General features: G+C 39.1%; 1 protein-coding gene across 6 annotated transcripts in view; it reads right to left on the reverse strand.

Moving 5' to 3' along the window:
* The window catches only part of Tmcc1 (transmembrane and coiled-coil domain family 1), a 248757-nt gene that overhangs the window by 166422 nt on the left and 62791 nt on the right, over positions 1-19544 (reverse strand). For 5 of the 6 annotated variants that reach the window (XM_023705965.1, XM_023705964.1, XM_023705967.1 and 2 more), the window contains one exon: positions 15205-15467. In XM_023705965.1, the coding sequence (XP_023561733.1) occupies positions 15205-15426 (222 nt within the window). In that variant the 5' untranslated portion in view covers positions 15427-15467. Of the gene's footprint in view, positions 1-15204; positions 15889-19544 lie in introns of those variants that run through there. The other variant, XM_004645619.2, reaches the window with a different exon arrangement.

Consider the following 19544-nt stretch of genomic DNA (forward strand, 5'->3'; position numbering starts at 1 on the left):
TTTATTTAAAAGACATTGTATGATATCTTCTCCTAGTATTAGAAACTTTAAAAAGTATATTTCCATTTTCTGTTGACTTTAAAAAAAAGAGGTTTGTACCAAAAAAAAATAATAATAATAATAAATAACTGCTTTGAGTTCATGTTATAAGATACATTCTAAAAACAATGAAAAGGAATAAAGAATGAGGCTTTGAAAAGTTTCCATATCTAGGATTTTTAATAGGTAAATACACTTAAATCAAGTTTCTAAGACAACTTGTTATTATTTGGAGTCCAAACAACTTTACTGACCTGAAGTAAAACCCTTAAACTATTCACTAACATCCAGTCTCTGTAAAGATCAGGATTTAGGCCAGCATTTGTTAAGAACTGGTTCCATACCCTGCTCCCAGTTAAAAATAAGATTTGGGACTAGGATTAACAAGAAAACCAGTTTCAAAATTCAACACAGACATATACATCAAAGGACACCATGCACCGTACCAGAAGGCACCAATAGAGGGTCCCCAGGAGTTGTGACTACTATTCTTCCTCACACCATCTTTCACACTCCCTAGCACTGACAATTGCTAGAAAGATGTAAACTCAAATTAAACTATCAGCATCTGATTAAGGCTCTAGTGTAAAAATCAAATATTGCCATTTCTATATAAAATGTTCTTCCTGAAGACAGAAAAGCAAAATTCAATTTCAAATACTAATGCTTTCAAGATAACACCTCTGCAATAAAGGATAAAAGTTTTCTGAAGACTTTAAATTTTTTTAAAAGCTACCAGCTCTTTAAAAAAATATTATTAAAAAAATCTGTTAATTTAATTAAATTAAAAACTGAATTTTAATAAGATCATGAAATCACTGGTTGAACCAAACAGCCATTAAAGACAACTCTGAGGATGGAAATGAAGAGCAAAAAAACTATTACAGTAAAACTGTTTCAGGGGCTGGGGAGATAGCTCAGTTGAATAAGCGCTTGCCTTGCAAGTGCAAGGGCCTGAGTTCAATGCTCAGCTCTGCAAAAACAAAAAATAATAAAATAAATAACAATAAATAAATAAAACTGCTGTAATAGTTTGTATAGGCAAAAATACTATACCTGATCTAAGTACAACAAATTTCTGGACTGTGTAGACTCTGGGCAGTGCTGGCTCCCTTTCCATTATACCATGACCAGACTTAAGATTGTGTGTATCGCCTTGAAACCACAATTTAAGAAGAAAACTACACAACTGGGATGAAGTTGATGGCCGGATATAACGAAGTATCCCAATGCCAATGCAAAAGAACATCTCATTACCTTCTTCAGCAGCACACACATGAGAGCAGGAAGACAGAGAGGAGTAAGCATGACCCCACATGAGGACACATGGATAAATGTGAAGCAATTCATGGTTTTCATGGCCCTTTGGGGTTCTTTATAAAATAGTGATACAAGGAATCTAACTGATGTGGAGTTTTCTGGTGGAATCCAGGAAGTTTATTTAGCATCCCAAAGAATCTCAGTATCTCATGCCCAAGATTAGACATGTAAACCATTCTTCTCAGGTCAGTCTTCAACTTGCACAGTCTATACCAGGCCTTACCAATGGCAGCTGGATCACTATTCTAAGATCCATGGAGCAGAAAATAGTGTCAAAAGCATGACTTTTGTGTTAATGAACAGTTCAAAAGGAAAAAAAATAAAATAAAATGTTCTTAGGTTACACACCAGCACTCTTATCTAACCCATCCAGATGGGTAACAACTTGGTAGAGAAAAAATGAAAATAAACTTCACATCAGTTAGATTTCTTGTATCACTATTTTATAAAGAACCCCAAAGGGCCATGAAAACCATGAATTGCTTCACATTTATCCATGTGTCGTCATGTGGGGTCATGCTTACTCCTCTCTGTCTTCCTGCTCTCATGTGTGTGCTGCCGAAGAAGGTAATGAGATGTCCTTTTGCATTGGCATTGGGATACTAACAACCAGATTACCTTCCAGTAACATCAGACATGAACAGATAATAAGCTATTTACTCTGATTTCTTATAAACACTATGTAAAGGTGGACTGTGGTGAGAGCAATTTTACTGTAATCATTTTTTGGCAGTGGATAGAAAAGACAGTGGAAAACTTTAAGTTTCTACTTCAAGTGTTAATCATCAAGGTTCAAATCTTTTTTCAATTAGTTAAGACCAATAGTTTTAACTTTTTTGTTTTAGAAACATTAGTTGGGAGGTTCCCAGCTTTTTCACAGTGGCGCTCCTTCTAGGGTAGTTCAGCTTTTATGACTGTAGTGTTCTCCTCATACCAAATGCGTGTGAAAAGCTATCAATATTAAGGCATCTATGCTATGGGTGGCTTGTCCTCTTTTATTAAATGTTATGATAAAAAAGTGTTGTTTGCTATATGTACATTAATTATATTCTGTATTTTATATGCAGCCCAAGATAATTCATTCAATATGGCCCAAGGCAAATGAAAAGATAGGCCCTTTGGAACACACTTAGCCATGTACTAGCTGAGTGTCTGGTCTTAAGCAAGTTTAAATTTTTCCTTAAGCCCTAATTACCTCATCTCGAAAAACAGGGTACCAGACCTGCAAATATTTTCACAGAGAATATTAACAACTGCATGGAAAAGAACCCCAAGGTTTGTTAGAATTCAATGTCTCTTGGTTTCACAAATCAGGAAGGTAATAGAGAAATGGTTCTTGCCCTCATTCCTCTTTTTTTTTTTTTTTTTTTGTGGAACCAGGGATTGAACTTAATTGGCCTTCCCTCCTTATGCTTGGCAGGCAAGCGCTTTTTCTACTGAGCCATCTTGCCTGCCCTCATTCCTCTTCTTAACTCCAAATCTGCAACATTACATTGCAGTTAATGTGAGATGTTAATAATGGGTTTTCCTTCCCTCCACCACTTCAACTTGACAATGCAGAAGTAGCTCCAAGAAGACTTTATTTAATTGGCCACCTCACTAAACAAGAAGCCCTATTTTTCCAGGCACTGTAAATGACCTTTTTATTATTTTGTTTGGACAGTCAAGAAAGAACATGCTGTCTCTCATGTTTTAATGATAAACAATATTAAAAACGACTCTAGAAAATTATATTATTCTATTTTCATTGTTATCCATTTAAAAAACATAGGAGGAGTAACTTAAAAATACTAACACAAGAAACCAAAGTGATGCTATGAGACTGCTATTGCTTTTAGATTTTTGATCAAACAAGGTGATTTGGCAACCAATTTTTTTTTTTTTTTCGGAACCGGGGATTATACTCAGGCCCTTGCACTTGCCAGGGAAGCACTTATTGAGCTATCTCCCTAGCCCCAGCAACCAATATTTTAGGAGGGAAATTTTCCTAACTTTCTCCTACCCGCAGCTTGACATTATAGATGCTCTCTGCTATGACCAGCAGGACAGAAGTTGGAGATACCCGACACAAACTCGAAGGAACCTCTGAAGCCATGATTAGCTGCGCAACCCTGGGTGGGTTGCAACATCTCAGGGCCTATAAAATCAGGGCTCTGATTAAAGTTCCCTCTCAGACCTAATAGCTTTGAGTCTTCCTTCCTAACTTGGCAACAGCAAGTGGTCTACTAACCAAATGTCATTTGTGTTGCAAAAGACTCATTTGAAACTCACATTTTTAAAATTCATAAGTTTCCTCATGGTTACAATTTTTAAATCTGAGCCATGACTTCTTATCTCAGTAGGACCTTACTGTGATAAAATGTATTTGCTCCATTCTTAATATATGATTTGATCTTTACCTAGAGATACAAATATTTTATAGTACATATAAACCAATAAATCCTTACTAATTCTGTTTACAGAAGATTTGCTAGGCTAATTTTTAAAACCAAGTATTATTTAATACTTAAAACAATTCTATTTAGAAAAAACATATTTTAAAGTCTAAACATAAACTGAGAGAAACAAATTAATCCATAATGTGTATTAATTATGACCCTAAAGTGTCAAGGTTCAAAGTGACATCTACTCCGCTTATACTGACCAACAGGATCATAGGTCATTGATATAATATCCACATAAGTCAACTCTTAACAAATATGCACTAAGTTGAATTCTGTGCTAACTTGACAAATCATCTTGAGATACATGTTGTACTGTGATGCCTGAAGAGAAAGCAATCTGTTCTAATGACTATCTTACACCTTACCTTGGTCTGTCCTCTATGAAACTGAAAGCAGGATATCCTCTTACTGCTATGGGTAAACAAAGGCAGTAGGCTCTGGGAGCCAACATTCTTTTCCTCACCCTTAGGATTCAAGATAAACTACCTAAGTTCCTTGTGAATAGAAGGGAAATGCAGAAGTCAATGTACATGGTATACCCTTTAGGGGTATGATTACCCAGAGTCTGTGACTATTTTGCAGAAAAAACATACTCAATTTAAAAAGTGAATTATGTTGAGCTTTCATCACAGACACTTCTGCTTCTGAAAACAATGACTAGAACTCAGACTGAAACACTTTGGGGGGAGCTGGTCTTTGAGATCAGAGCTCCCTCTTGAGTTCCAGTTGGCCTCAAACTTGTGATTCTCCTGCCTTAGGACCCCAAGTGCTGGGATTACAGCGTGACAGTGTATACCATCACATCCAGACAATAAATTTTAAAAAATGAACCTAATGTCAAATTTCTTAGTAGCAGATTAAAACAACTCATCTGTACCTTTCACTTCCATGTGTGTGTGAAACAATCACATTTAAATGCTGACATAAGACCACTAAGGGTAATCAAAACTATTCTAGGGCTACCACACACCTATTTATACTACACTAAAGGAAAGTGGGTTAGGGAAATGATGTGACCATACATATTCAGGCACTCAGAACTCGAGTCAATAAACCTAGAAGTCACTTGCCTTGGCAATAAAGTTTTGCTGTTTAAAAACCCTTTCAGCATGGTGAGATAGCTCATGTACTAAAGCACCTGTTTAGACAAGCACAGGGACAGCAGTTCGATCCCCAGCACCACATGCTGTGCCCACCCCTCAAGTCCAGGCAGGCATAGTAGCGCACACTTATAATGCCAGTGCTGGGGAAGATGAAGGCAGGAGAATCACCACGAGTCCAAGCCTGCATAGTGAGACCCTGCAACAACCAAATACATTAAAATACAAACAAGCAAATAAACAAACATACAAACAAAACCCCCTAACTCTTCCAGGGATACTAAAAGGCCAAAATATACTTCATTTTCAACCTCTGGCCACTTTGCTAGTCCTGTTTTAACTGCCTAGAAGACATTCCTTCAACAATCAATGTCAGCAACCCCATGGACACTAAATATATACACAAAAGAGATACCATTTTTTGCCAGGCACACATATTACCCAGCTACTCTGGAGGCTGAAGTAGGACTTCCAGTTGGAGCCCAGCCTGAACAACTTAGCAAGACCCTATCTCAAAAATAAAAAGCAGGGGCTGGAGAGATGGCTCAGTGGTCTAAAGCATCTACTTGGAACAAGCTTGGCAAAGCACAGGAACCGTGGTTCAATCCCCCAGCACCACATGCCAGCCAGCCCCGCCCCCTGGTGGGCTGAGCTGGCCACACACACACACACACACACACACACTAAATGTTAAAATAAAAAAAAAATTTTTTTTTAAATAAATAAATAAATAAATAAATAAAAAGCAGTGACATAGCTCAGTGGCTCCTGAGTTCAAGATTCACTATTGCAAAATCAAAAACAAATATAAATCTCGACTTTTTTCTCTACTTTTTTATTTTTTTAAAGAGAATACAAAATAAAAAATTAGAAATGATACAGAATTTTACTAAACAAAATATGAATTTGACAGTATTTGTTGTACTGCATATCTTCAAGTTAATTTAATTACCAGATATATGCATACAAAATTGGAAAAAAATTAAGAGAAAAGAATTAAAACTTAACTGTCCCTTTCCATAGACCAGCAGAAATCCACAGTACAATCATCCAAGCAATCCTGCATACATACATACATAGAAGTATCTTTTCCCCCTTCCTCCCTCTCCTATCATCTCAGTAATTCCTTCCTTTTGAACAGATTTATTCCCTTTTCACAGTATCTATTGTACCTTCTTTTGACTATTGAGGAAAATGAACATTACTTCCTTACTAGTTCTCCCAACAAGTGTTGTGTTTTTTTTTTTTTTAACCTTTGATTTTAAAAACAATTTTTTTTTTTCTGAGATGAAGTTTTACTACGCAGTTCAGGCTGGCCTTAAGCTTACTTTGTAGCCCAGTCTGATCTCAAACTCATAATGATCCTCCCGCCTCAGCCTCTACAGTGTTGTGATTACAGGTGTGTGCCACCATGCCTGGCAAAATTTGTTCTTTTTGTTTTGTTTTGTTTTTGATACACAAGATCGAACTCAGGATCTTGTGCTTGCCAGGCAGGTGCTTATGCACTGAGCTATCTCCCTGGTCCCTTTTAAAAAAATTTAAGACTGTGAAATCCTACCTACTCTCCCATTGTTCATTCTATTTCCACGTGTGCTGACTGCTATTAGATCATCCTCACATGCTTAGCCCAGTCCACATCCTGGTGACCTCCTGCAAGAGTTATTTCTCAAAACAACGTCAACAATTACTCCATCTCTTGTCAGCAGCAGTCACTTACACACCGGTACCCACTTGTCCTTGGCCTCTGGCACCATCTGGTGGTCAGCAACTGGAATTATCCTTTCTACCCGGAGTGCTCCCTACCTGTATCTAAACCGAAACATTAAAATTCAACTGCCTATGAATTCAGATATCCATCTTTCCAGCCTCACCTCTATGATCCCTGAAGGCCTGACCAGCTCTCAGACTGGTTAGGCCCTGGGGTCCCAGTCCATGGGATGTTCCTGTCTGAATCTCTACTGTCTTGAAATCTCGTTATCTGTATGCTGTGTTGTCCTATGATGGAAAGGACTAGACTGACTGGCCTCAAGCTTCTGAGATGCCCTACAAGGCACTTGCACAGGCCCCACTGCAGCTCTACCTCCTCTGGACTTCTGCTCTTCCACTTCAGTACCCTCTACCCACACACTTCCTAAAATAGCCAGCATCCTCACAGCTGAGAGAAGATGAGTACGCTGCCACTGGGGTGCAGGTCAGCTTTCCAGGTGGAATGGCAGGGCCAGGGCTGATGGGACCACTTACCTAGCTCTGAAGAGCTCATCAGTTTACCCCAATGCACTTTCTAAAGTGTTTTTAATTTCCACCATGCTATGGAAAACTTGGGAAGAATAGTCAAGTTTAATTTATAGCATATTCAAATTAGAAGTAACATTAAATATTATTTAGCAAAAAAAGAGTAATATTTGTTTTCATCTTAAAACTGAAGAAAATGAAACCTAGAGTTTAATTTCCTTGTGGTCATCTCGTCACTTTTTTTTTTTTTTTTTTGCTTTAAACAATTTATTTAACTGAAATGGACTTAAGTTTGTTTCTGAAGTGACTTCCATTTATTTTGATACATCTTTTCCCCATGATGATTTACAAGATCTTCAAGCCAATATAAATATTTTATAAATATTTCAATTTTTGGGTATACACCTGCATAATACCTCAGCAATATCTTTCAGCAAGAAAATACTGAAGAGTAAAGGCTAGACACAATTACTAGGAACAGTGAAAATCTGCTGCAAATATTTCTGAGGTAAGAAAGCACCACATACCTGTTCAACTAAGAAAACCACCCTTACAACACAAGATGTTTTTATTTTTACATAGGACCTATAACACATAAGCTGCCAATTAGGAACTGAATGGCAGAGCAACGTCCCCAGTTTATGCCATGAATTCATAGGGAATGGGTTCCAACAGCTCGGGCTCCCTTCCATTGGTCCTCACAAAGTGCGCTTCTCTGGGAGGGGCAGGCTGGCGCTTCAGTTGAACCCAGGTACCTTTCTCTTTGGCTTCCTTCTTTTTCTGATCATTTTCCTTGACACGTTTCAGGAAGCTATCACAACTTTTTGTGTGTTTACTATGCTTGATACGCACATTAATCCTCTTGGCAAGTATCTTGCCCTTAACTTGTTTGTATACAACAATGTCAACAGCATGCTGGGTAACGTTACAGATTTTTCCCGTTTTGCCATGGTAACATTTGTGAGGCATTCCTTTTTGCACAGTACCCATTCCCTTGATGTCTACAATATCACCCTTTTTGTAGATTCGCATGTATGTAGCCAAAGGAACAACCCCATGTTTTCTAAAAGACCTAGAAAACATATACCGGGTTCCCCACCTCTTGCTCTTTGTGTTAGTCATTTTGGCAAATTACTGGAAGATGGCAGTTCTGGCTGAAAGGAAGCCACAATGATCTTTAATAACAAAAAACTGACTGAAGTAGAGTGTTGTAGCTCAAACCTAACCTGAGCCATTGCAGATGGCAGGAGGATAACAAATTTATGGCCAGCCTGGACAATGTAGCCAGACACTGCCTCAGAGTGAAGGGAGGAGAAGGGCTTTGGTGTAGTTCAGTAGTGGAGGGTTTGCCAGCATGCCCCAATCATGCTGCTAAAAAAAGAAGAGAAAAACAGGAGAGCAACACAGTGTCATCAAGCTCCAAGGATAGGAGCTTCAGATTCTCATTATTCTTAAATTCATTCATTTTCTGGAACCCTGGGGGTCTAACAGCAGCAAGCTGAACCTCTACTCTCACACTGCTCCCTAGATGCCCACTGATGGGACACCGTCTCCTCAACAAGAACTGTGCAGACATGGTAAATATGCCTGAAACATGATTTACCTATCTCTCACACCTCAAAAGCACAAACCCACACTCTGAAGTTACTCAAGAGACAATTACCAGTGAAATAAAATCTGTTATAAAAAAATTTAATGGAAAAGTCAATTGAGACTTAGCTACTGTATTCAGAAATGTGAATAGCATAAGTATGTGTGTTTCCTCATACATACACCCAGGGAGAAGGGGTGACCTGGGCACAGACATCGTCTCATGACTGCAGGTACAGTTCAGCACAAGAGTCCAATATGAATGCTCACACTGTGCACAGAAACTAGCAGCCACGAATTGATCCTGCTAGTAACTTCTCTAAGCACTGCTCCTCAATCAACCATCTGATACAAACTGACAGGGCCCACAGCCTTGATGTGCCCTCTCTCCTGCACACTAAGAAAGCAAGACTTGAAGACAACGACAGGCTGCCCTTCCTTGGCCCCTCGTTCATGCCAGCATGTTACACCTGCACAACTTCTGCTTAACACTCCCCTCAGAGCTCTTTTCTCTTCACAACTCACTGCTACCTTTCACTTAGCTCCACATCTCCACACTGTAAACTCTGTAAGAGTAAAGACTCCTGCCTGGTTATTAATTTGTACAGGCTTATTAACACTTAAGTACAAGTAGGCACTAAAAGGCCCCAGCTCACATGCTACCCTCACGGCCACAGCCAGGCTGCTGTCATTTACCCACTGTGCACTCCTTAGTTCATAGCAGCTGAAAGCAGAATTGAAGAGAGGGCCAGGGACCAGACATGAACCCCACAGGACACCTCCATGACCCAACCAGACACAGTCATGAACCAGGTGGCTCTCTAGCCAGCCAACTGACTCGTCCTCCGCCTACCTGTCCCAGCAGCTTTCACTCTGCAGTGGAAGAGATGCCAGCTGGCCTGTACAGCTCACAGTAGTACTGTTATTATTTGCAAAAGAAGGATGAAGACCGCCCCCACCCCAATCTGAAAATAGTAAGTGTTCGTGGAGTGAATGCATGAATGAGCAAACAATAGAGGAAACACTTTTCAACCCACTGTGTGTTATGAAAGATGTGACAGAAAAAGATGTAGGATCAGACAGTACAGCTGCTATTTGGCACACCAAATTAGCTTCACCTTCTCACTCGTATCCTTGTGAAGTAACCATCAGAGAATGGCAGAACAAAATTGCCAGGGCCCTAAAGATCTATATGCCAAGTGTGGTGGTGCACACCTATAATCCCAGGGCTCAGAAGGCTGAGGCAAGAAGGACTGTTGAGTTTGGGACCAGTCTGGAAAATTGAGCTCAAGGCCAGCTTAAACTGCATAGCAAGACCCTGTCTCAGAAAGTAAAAAAAAAAAAAAGATGAGACTATAGTATCTCCTTACTTTTGTCCTTTTCCTCATTCTAGTTTTTCCTTCCCTTTGAACAGATTCTTTCCCTTTCACAGCATCTATTATACCTTTCAAATAAAAACATTTACTATTTTTTAAATTAATTTTATTGAGAAACAGCAATGAGCCAGTTTCAAAACCGATTAATAAGACAGTTTCAATAATTAATGCATTGCATATTGTTATCTTCTTAGTGGTTATTCACAGTACAAGATGCAGACATGATATCCTGTCCAAATACTGTTAGTACAAATCTTTCTTCTCATTAAGAGAAAGTAGCTATGTATCTATCCTATTTTGTATATACAGATACAAAATGGTCCTTCCTTTGTATCCCCTTTTTTTGTTTAGTTTTGTTAGAGATGGGTATTTCATTTCCATTTAAATATTGTAGATGCGTGAATTCAGCAAAATAATCCAATATAATCCCGTAATCCATAATAGTAGTGGGTTATCCATAGGACTGGCAATGTCAGAAGTTGTTGACTTGAGCCTTTCACAGCTCAGCATATTAATATGGCTTTACTTTTTATATCTCATTTTTACACTTTTCTGCTGGATTGCTAAGATCAAGATAAAGCAAGACCTATATATAACAAAAAATGTATCTTTTGTATCTGATAAGATATTTACTCCTAAATCGTAATTTACACCATGAAATATAAACTTGACTTCTTGTCACTACTGTGACTCTTACCACTGCTTTGAAACATGGTCCTTCTGTAACATATGGTCTTGAAAATATATTCAAAAGCTATCTCTCCTTAAGTTTCAGTTCTTTTACTGGGCCCTTTGTGGCAACAATTTTGTATTTTTTTTTTTTCCTAAAATGTTTTATGTTGCTGCACAAAATCTACATCCAGGGTCGTCATTCATTCATTCATTCATTCATGTATTTATTTATTTACTCTGTGGTACTGGGTACAGTGGACTGCATCCAGGGCTTTTGTACTGAGCTACACACCTAGCCCTGTTTTTAAATTTTGAGAGACAGTCTCACTAAGTCACTAGGTAGTCCAAGCTAAGCTCAAACTTATGATTCTTCTGCCTCAATGTTCTAGAGTGCTAGGGTTACAGGTGTACACCCAACTCCCAACTTAGAGTTCATCATTCTCTTTTTCAGAAAACCTAATCAACCCCACTTGACTTCTGGAGAAATCCTATTTAGGACCTGCAAAGTTTCTTCAGCCTTTTATTTCTTTTACTTCAATGTCTCTGGCAGGTATGTGTGTATAATAGGATCTGGTGTTATGGATCAAACTGGGGCCTTGTCCAGGCTACGCACATGCTGTACCATTGAATAATGCCCCCAGCCCAATTGCTCTCCACACTCTCAGCCATCACCCTTTCTTGCCTAGATTCTGCAACAAACTCCTAAAAGGTCTCCACACTTCCACCCCTAACCTGTTGTAATCTATTCACAGTATCCAAAAGTCAGATCACATCAGTTCTATGCTCTGACCCTCCTCCAAAGCTGTGTACCACTCAGGACACCAAGTCCTTCCAAGGCCTGCTCAGCTTTCCCTGGTCTTGTCTCTAGTGACTGTCCATTTGGCTCATTCAGCTCTTCACACTGGCCCCTTCAAACATCAGGCACCTTCACTTCATTCCCTTGGAGCATTCCTCCCCACAGCCTCAGGGTTAATTCCATCTTCTTGCAGGTCTGTATCCCATTGTCACCTGCACAGGCCCACTGGCCTCATCATCTTCCACTGACTTGTCTGTCTCTCCCTCCCTCCCTCAATCTTGCTCATCCTGCTTCATCTACAACTACAGTATGTTGTACCCTCCTACCGAAAAAGCTCATATGGGTGGAAATTTTGTTCTCTGGTACATCCTAACCCTAGAATACTGCCATGTACACAGAAAATATTTAATGACTACCACTGAATAAGAGCAAGCTTATTCCATTTCAAAAATTTATTCCCTCACATTCTCAAACTCATTACAGACATCATTTCTTGCTCCCCTGTGTCGTCTTCTACTAAATCAATGGACAAACTGAAGACAGAAGTATTGAGCTTGGGAATTCAGACCGAAAGACAACCTTTGCCCACAGGTAGCTCTTGTCTTTTCACCTCTGACATTGTTTCCTTGGCCTCAGGAAGCACAGGCTACCTATAAAAGGTCTTGCATGTCATATTAAGGTACTTTCTTCACCCTACAGGCAACATGGAGCCAGTGGCAGTGTTATAGAGGGGAAGTGATATGATCTAGTTTGCATTTTTGGTAATTCTTACTAGCTTTTGACTCCATGAAGAAGGAATGTGAAGGACAATAAGATGGAAGAAGGCTAAGGAAAGCAGCACTTTAGAAATCAAGAACAGGGTCAATGATAGGGGGCAGGGAGGGACACAATGACTCTCAGACATGATAAGCAGCTCCAGAAATCCAGATCCAAGGATTCTCAAGCTCATGGCCAAATGCTGCATAATAATCACCTAAAGCCTTGGTTCAAAATACAGCTGTCCAGGTTCAACATCAAATCTCCTAAATCACACTTTGGGAGTAAAGAAATAGAAATCATTAGGAAAGAATGGTTCTTTAGGATTTCTACTGTATTCAGCCAAGTATGGAAATACGGACTACATAAAGAAAGACCTAAAGCTTTATGAGAGATGAACAATTCAAGTTTGAAAATGGTGAGCTGTATTACCTATAAAGACAGCTGACAGACCGACAGCCACTCTGAAGACGCAGGAATTAGTTTTGCTGGAGATCAAACTTTGATGGTGGCCAGAAAGGTGTGAGCTCTCATTTATAAAGGAGTAAAGAGTGGCATGAGCCATGGTTAGGCCCTGAGGGCACCAACATCCAGGTGCAGAGAAAGATGAGGACATATCACTAGTCAGTAAGGGCCCTACAGTATTATTTGTGCCAAGGTACTGCTGTCTCATTAAGTACTGGCAGGATGTACTGCTGAGATATAACAGTCCATGCCTTATCAAAACTCATGAGATACCTTGAGAAAAAACACAAACTAATTAGCTTTATTCCCCAAAACATGCAACACACAGGTTATCTTACTTGCCTCTTACCTTGAGATCAACCCAGAGGCCATCCTTCAAAAGCCAGCTTTCACAGAATCCCTAAGACAGAACTAAGTGTGCCCCTTCCTTAAGCATCCTTTTTTTTTTTTTTCAGAACCAGGGATTGAACTCAGGCCCTTGCACTTGCCAGGGAAGCGCTTATTTCACTGAGCCATCTCCGCGGCCCCCATATGTTTTTATACTACTTAGGATATTTATCACATTCTATCTTGCAATATATTTTGGGAGGGGCTGGTGAGATGGCTCAGTGGTCTAAATAACCTACTTAGAACAAACTTAGCAAAGCACAGGGACCGCGGTTCAATCCCCCAGCACCACATGCCAGCCAGCCCCGCCCCCTGGTGGGCTGAGCTGGCCACACACACACACACACGCACACACATAAATAAATAAAAATTAAAAAAAAAATATATATATATATATTTCGGGAGATAGAATGGTGTCACAGAAAGAAACAAAACAAAACAAAAAATACCTGTCCTCATCTTCTTGCTAAACATCTTCAGAGCTGGGATCAAATGTTACCACCTAGGCTCGAGCAAGAACTTGACAGTCTAAGCACCTGCCTGGCAAGTACAAGGTCCTGAGTTTGATCCCCGGTGTCGTATGTTGTGCCAGCGCTGGAACCCGGGCATACTGTGCCAGCCTAAAACCCAGCATGGCGGTGCACACCTATAATCCCAGCTCTAGGGAGGCTCAGATCACTATGAGTCTGAACTATGTAGCAAGACCCTGTAGTAAATGAATAAATAAATAAATATCTTTTTTTTTTAAAGTACCATCTAAATATCTGTATAGTCTTTCTCAGAATATCTTACATATGAACAGGCACTGATGCATATGGTGAAATATGCTAAATGGCTATGAGAGGAAAGAAAAGTTTATACTATACCCCTCTCAGTCTGAACATGAACCCAGGCAGCTGCTTATAGGCATGTTTCTTCAGGCACACCACACGCAACTTGCTATCCCACAACTATGGTTTTGCCATTTTCCTGACATAATCCTTCTCTTACCTTGTCACTGTCTCTCCTCTCTCCAGTCCAAGCACACTTCCTCCTCCATCAAGCTTCTTTTGCACTTCAACCCCAAATGATTTTTCTCTTCCAACCTGTCTATGCTACTTATCATACAGACACTGCTTTTTAAATATATATACTGTCTGTCACGTTTCCAACTAGACAGTAAGTTCGCTGAGTTTAAGATAAGTAAATTTTCAAAAACATCTTGGTGGGGCCGGGGAGATGGCTCAGTAGAATAAGCACTTGCCTGGCAAGCACAAGGGCCTGAGTTCAATCTCCAGTTCCGAAAAAAAAAAAAAAATCCTGGAGAACTTTAAAGAATCAATCTTTTAATTTCGGTACTTTAAAAATCTGACAGAAGGGTTTGATAAAACCATCTTACATATGAACCCCTATCCCTAAATATTCACGAATTAAGTCATTAGCTGACTATATCTATCATATTTAATACAGAAGTTAACATTTTAAAGTAAAGAAAGGAAAACATGACATTCCTGTACTTCTTTTGTATCTCCTAAATACTTAAACCAAGATCCAATATATAATAATGAAGAGACAATATAGTACTGTAATTAAAATCAACCTTTGAAGCTGGATGGTGGTGGCACACAGTAATTACTAACACATATCTAATTTTAAAAAATGAATGATCTAAGTGGAATGTGGTGACACACAACTATAATTTCAGCTACTTGAGAGGCTGAGTCCCAACCTGGACAACTTAGCAAGACCCTGCCCCCACAAATAAAAAATGGGTTGGGGATGTAGTCCTCTTGTAGAGTATTCCACGCCAATTCCCAGTAATGAAAAACAAGAAATACACACATACACACACACACACACACACACACACACACACACATTGGATTAGTGTGTGATGGACAGTGATGGGTGGCAGCAGGTAGCTTTCTAATGCAAGAGTCACAGTGGAAAATCAGCCATGTGTCTGTCTTGAAGTTGTGTGTGCACATACAAACACAGGTTGGTAAGAGCAGTGAGTCAAAAGAAAACAGAAAGGTCAGTGGACTCACCCGTTCTGCGGGTGTCTCCTCCCCTGGCACACAGGCAGCTGCTGCGCAGGCTATGTCCATCACTGTGGAGCTGGTAGGAGCATCAGTTGTGGAGGAAGACCGGGGCCGGCCTGCCTGGGACACAGCTGCCATCTCCTGGCCAGATTTCCTGTTGATCTGGGGACTTCCCTTTGGGGCCTCTGGCTTGCCCCGCCTACTATGCAAGCTGGTCCCTCTCTTCATCTTGGGTGGTACTCGGATCTGCTGCAGAACTCGGTTCAGAGCTGTAGGGTGGGTGGGGACACCATCAATCTCAGCACTTGCGTTCTGGCTGTCCAGATCCACATCAGGTTCTGGATCGGCCTGAATCTGCTGAACATCGTGTGGAGACACTGACGACCTCCTGCGCTGGTGCTGGAAGAGGTGCTTCAAACCTTGGCCAATCACATTAATGTTCTCCAAAGCATTGTGGGTCATCTTAGATAACTTTTGTTCTGATTCTGTCTGCTTCCTGGCCTCTGCATCTTGGGATCTGCCTCCAGGATCAGGGTCCTCATATAACTGTTCACTGCCTGACGGCTCCATCAGTAGATTTAATAGGCTTATTTGCAAACTCAAAAATTTTAAACACACCAAGACTGTCAAATTAGGTAGGTATTTGCTTCAACAGTGACTATGCATGCAGCGGTGAGACGGAGGCTTCATGCCTATCTAATGTTTAAAAAAAAAGAAAAGAAAAGAAAAAAACTTATAAATCCATGCAGCAACTCCCAGTGTTAAAAACATGCCACTAGCCACATAAACAGGCACTATCATTAAGCAATCTTTAATCAGAAGATTAAAAGATAGTTTTATAGATAGTGGATGATTATTTTCTAGAATAGAAGAAAAAGCCCAAAACAAGTATGCAAGAAATGAAAACAGCAATACTAAAATAAGAAAAATCCCTGAATGTTTCAAAAACATGAAGAATTGGGCACTCAAAGTGCTATCCTGCAGTGGACATGTACTAACAATTGATAAAACAGCCACTGCTCAGGAAAGGGAATAGACTGTTCATGTGTTCAGTCTAGCTGAGGTAATTTAATTCTTCTCATCTAAAACCATATTTTTTTATGAACATGCTTAAACAGAGAAAATTCAAAGATGAGCAGGAGTGGCTATCCCAATCTAATTACAGGTAACTTTTAAAGGAACACTGGTATTTCTTGTTAGCACTCATAGTTATCAAGTTCATTGGTAATTAAAGGTTTGTTCTTCTGAAAAGACAATGAAAATAAAAATTTGTAAGCTGAATTCTCTGAGGCACAACTGGCCTTCCTGGAATCCTAGAAATGAGCACTTCAGAAAGAACCAGTCTCTAGAGAAAGATTTGCTCAGTACCAGCATTCAAGAAAGGAGATTCAAAGAAATTCCCTTCTCAGTAGGATCATTCCCCAATACAGCTTCCCATAAATAGCTATAAAATTCAAAAGCAAAGCAACAGCATAATAACAGCATGAGGGAAGAGTAGACAAAATTAAAAGTGAAAGAGCAATATCACCAGTTATTAGATGCAGGCAGTTAAAAGGAAGCTGAAACTAAGATAGTTGTATAACTCTGACAAATGAAATCACATGCTTTTTTTTTTTAAAGAGGGATTATAGAAGTGATGACATTTTTCCTTCATAAAAAAGTTTTTTATTGAGTTTGTAGACATATGTAAAATAAAATTGTAAAAATGTACAGGAGCCAACAAGATAAAACATGATATAAGAGGCTCTTCATTTCCATTATTTATCCTTGACTTTTTGTTGAAAAATTTAAAAATTCCCAGGCCAGGCATGGTGGTACATGCTGGTAGTTCCAGCACTTAGGAAGGTGAGAGAGGAAGATCACCATGAGTTTGAGGCCCATCTACAGCACACAGCACGAGACTGCCTCAAAAAACCAAACAAAAACTATTAAAACTACACTACAAAGTACTTTGAACAGCCCAAGTCACAACTGATGAAACCCCATGTTGTTCAAGTTCTAGGGATATGAAGACACCTTGCCACCAACTGACCATCTAGAGGCCTAAGTTAGCTAGAGTTCAGAAGAACAAGAATGGAGACCACTGGAGCTTTCTTTCTGGTAACTACTCTCAGAAAATCTTACCATCTTGCATATCCTCTCTTTTCTGTTCCCTCATCTCCTCTTTTTTCCCCCTCATCTCCTGACTTGTTCATGACTCAGAGTAACAGAGGTAAAGACATCTGTCTCCTTCCAGTACTACCAACTGGTAAATATTATAAAATTCACTGTTCCTAAATGAGGCAAATGAAGAACAGCCATGAGAATGGAAACTTTCATTGTCTTTCACTCAAATTTTTTGTGGCCCCAATGAAATTGTGCCATCCCACTATGGCCTCTCACCCTTTTCCTGATTTTGTATTTGCTTTTATCTTTTCTTTCTTTCTGTCCTTTTTTTAGTCTTTATCCCTTTGGGAAAGTCAGGAAAGAAACCCTTAACTCTTATTAATGACTTATTGGTCCACAGTGCAGTTTCTGTGAGCGTGTGGTTAGAAATGTTGCCAATAGTACGTTTAGACTTCCTTTTTTTTTTTTTTTTTTTTTTTTTGGCGGAACCAGGGATTGAACTCAGGCCCTTGCGCTTGCCAGGGAAGTGCTTATTCCACTGAGCCATCTCCCCGGCCCTAATAGTACGTTTAATTATGCTCCCCTTCCTCACAAATTTGTCTGGCAAACTAATGATTACTGAATTATTTCTAATCTACTCAGACAGAAAGGGCATTGTAAGCAACATACTCAACTTATTCCTGCAATGGGCAGTTTAGGCTCTGAGAACACAGGTTATATCAAAGCAGCAGGCTGATTGTGAAGAGGTAGTTTGTATTTTTTCCTTATTTGCACTGCATTACTTAAATAATACATCTGATTTTTTGTTATTGTTGTAGGTAAAATATATAAAGTAAGTTGATCCCAGAAGATTAAAAGATACCATGGATAAAAGAATGGTGGCACGATTAGTTGTAAAACTTCATTTTATAAACAAAAGTATTAGAATTTATTACTCAGAAAGTCTATTTCTTTGGGTAGAGCTTTAAACAAATCAAATTACTATTCGCTTCCTATTTTAAAAATTAAAGAACATGGCACATTTTTAATACTGTATCAGTAATTTCAGTAGTATTTGCATATCATTTGTTTTCAAATAGTCTGCAAAACTGATCAACTCCAAAGAATGCTAACATTCCCTAGGCAAATCTAAAACAAGATCAATTTCTAAGCCAAAGTCTACAAAGCTAAGATTTTTAAACCAAGGCTCTGGCCCAGGGAGATAGCTCAGTAGAATAAGATTTGCCTGGCAAGCACAAGGTCCTGAGTTCAATCCCCGGTACCAAAAAAACCGAAACAACAGCAACAACAACAAAAAACCCTCCTAAACCAAGGCTCTCTTCACAGCTGCAAAGATTAGGTAACAATGTAATGAAGTCCAGGATTTTTGGAGGCAGCACTAAATGATACTAACAGGGATAGGCTCATATAGCATGGAGCTTGACAGAAACCTACATGGAGCTTTAGGCATTTTTACAACTAACCAATTGTATTGATTATGAAATGTAATCTTGTACCATTACTTGTAGCTATTACATTACTCCTGTAATATTAGTACCAACAAGATATGTGGTTATAATTTTTTGAGTTCCTAAAATTTTCTTCACAAAAGATCTTTAAGGCCACCTTTCAATATTTATAACTTATTATAAAAAACTGAATCCTGTGACAAAAATACCAATGATGGTAATGCTGAATAACTGATCCTATAAATTTGCTGATAGCAAGGATGCAAACACTGAATGAGAACTGAATGATCTCAAAGTGCTTAAGGATTTTTCTATTGCTTTTCCCAATTAATAAAGCTCAAAAAGTAACTATTGCACAGTTAACAAAATTTCCGTAGTAACTGTACTTAGATCCTTAGTTTAATACAAACAAGTGCAACTGTAAAGCCCTTTGTATTTTGCTAAGAGGAAGGTGGTGTTGGCTTCTCTTTTATTAACTTGGCTTTTCTAGAAGGTGAAGTTCTTATAAGTAAACCTAGAGAAATAGAGGAACAGGAAAGGCAGTAGAATGAAACAAAAGGGAAAATGGAGAAGGAGCAAAAGATGGGAAAAGGCATCTACCTATAGACCAAGTATTTCAGTAATTCTGTTATATTCTCAGAATTTTCAGCAACTAATTTTTCTGTCACAGTTTTGCTAAAGAATATGCCATTAGTTTCACAGGTAGAAAATAAGTTGCTCTGAATCAGTATCAGAAATTTAAGTAGAAATATGTTTAAAAATCTGACATTCATAAGCGTGCTCTACAAAATC

This window comes from Octodon degus, unplaced genomic scaffold, assembly GCF_000260255.1.
Source record: "Octodon degus isolate 3935 unplaced genomic scaffold, OctDeg1.0 scaffold00233, whole genome shotgun sequence".
Classification (NCBI taxonomy): Eukaryota; Metazoa; Chordata; class Mammalia; order Rodentia; family Octodontidae; genus Octodon; species Octodon degus.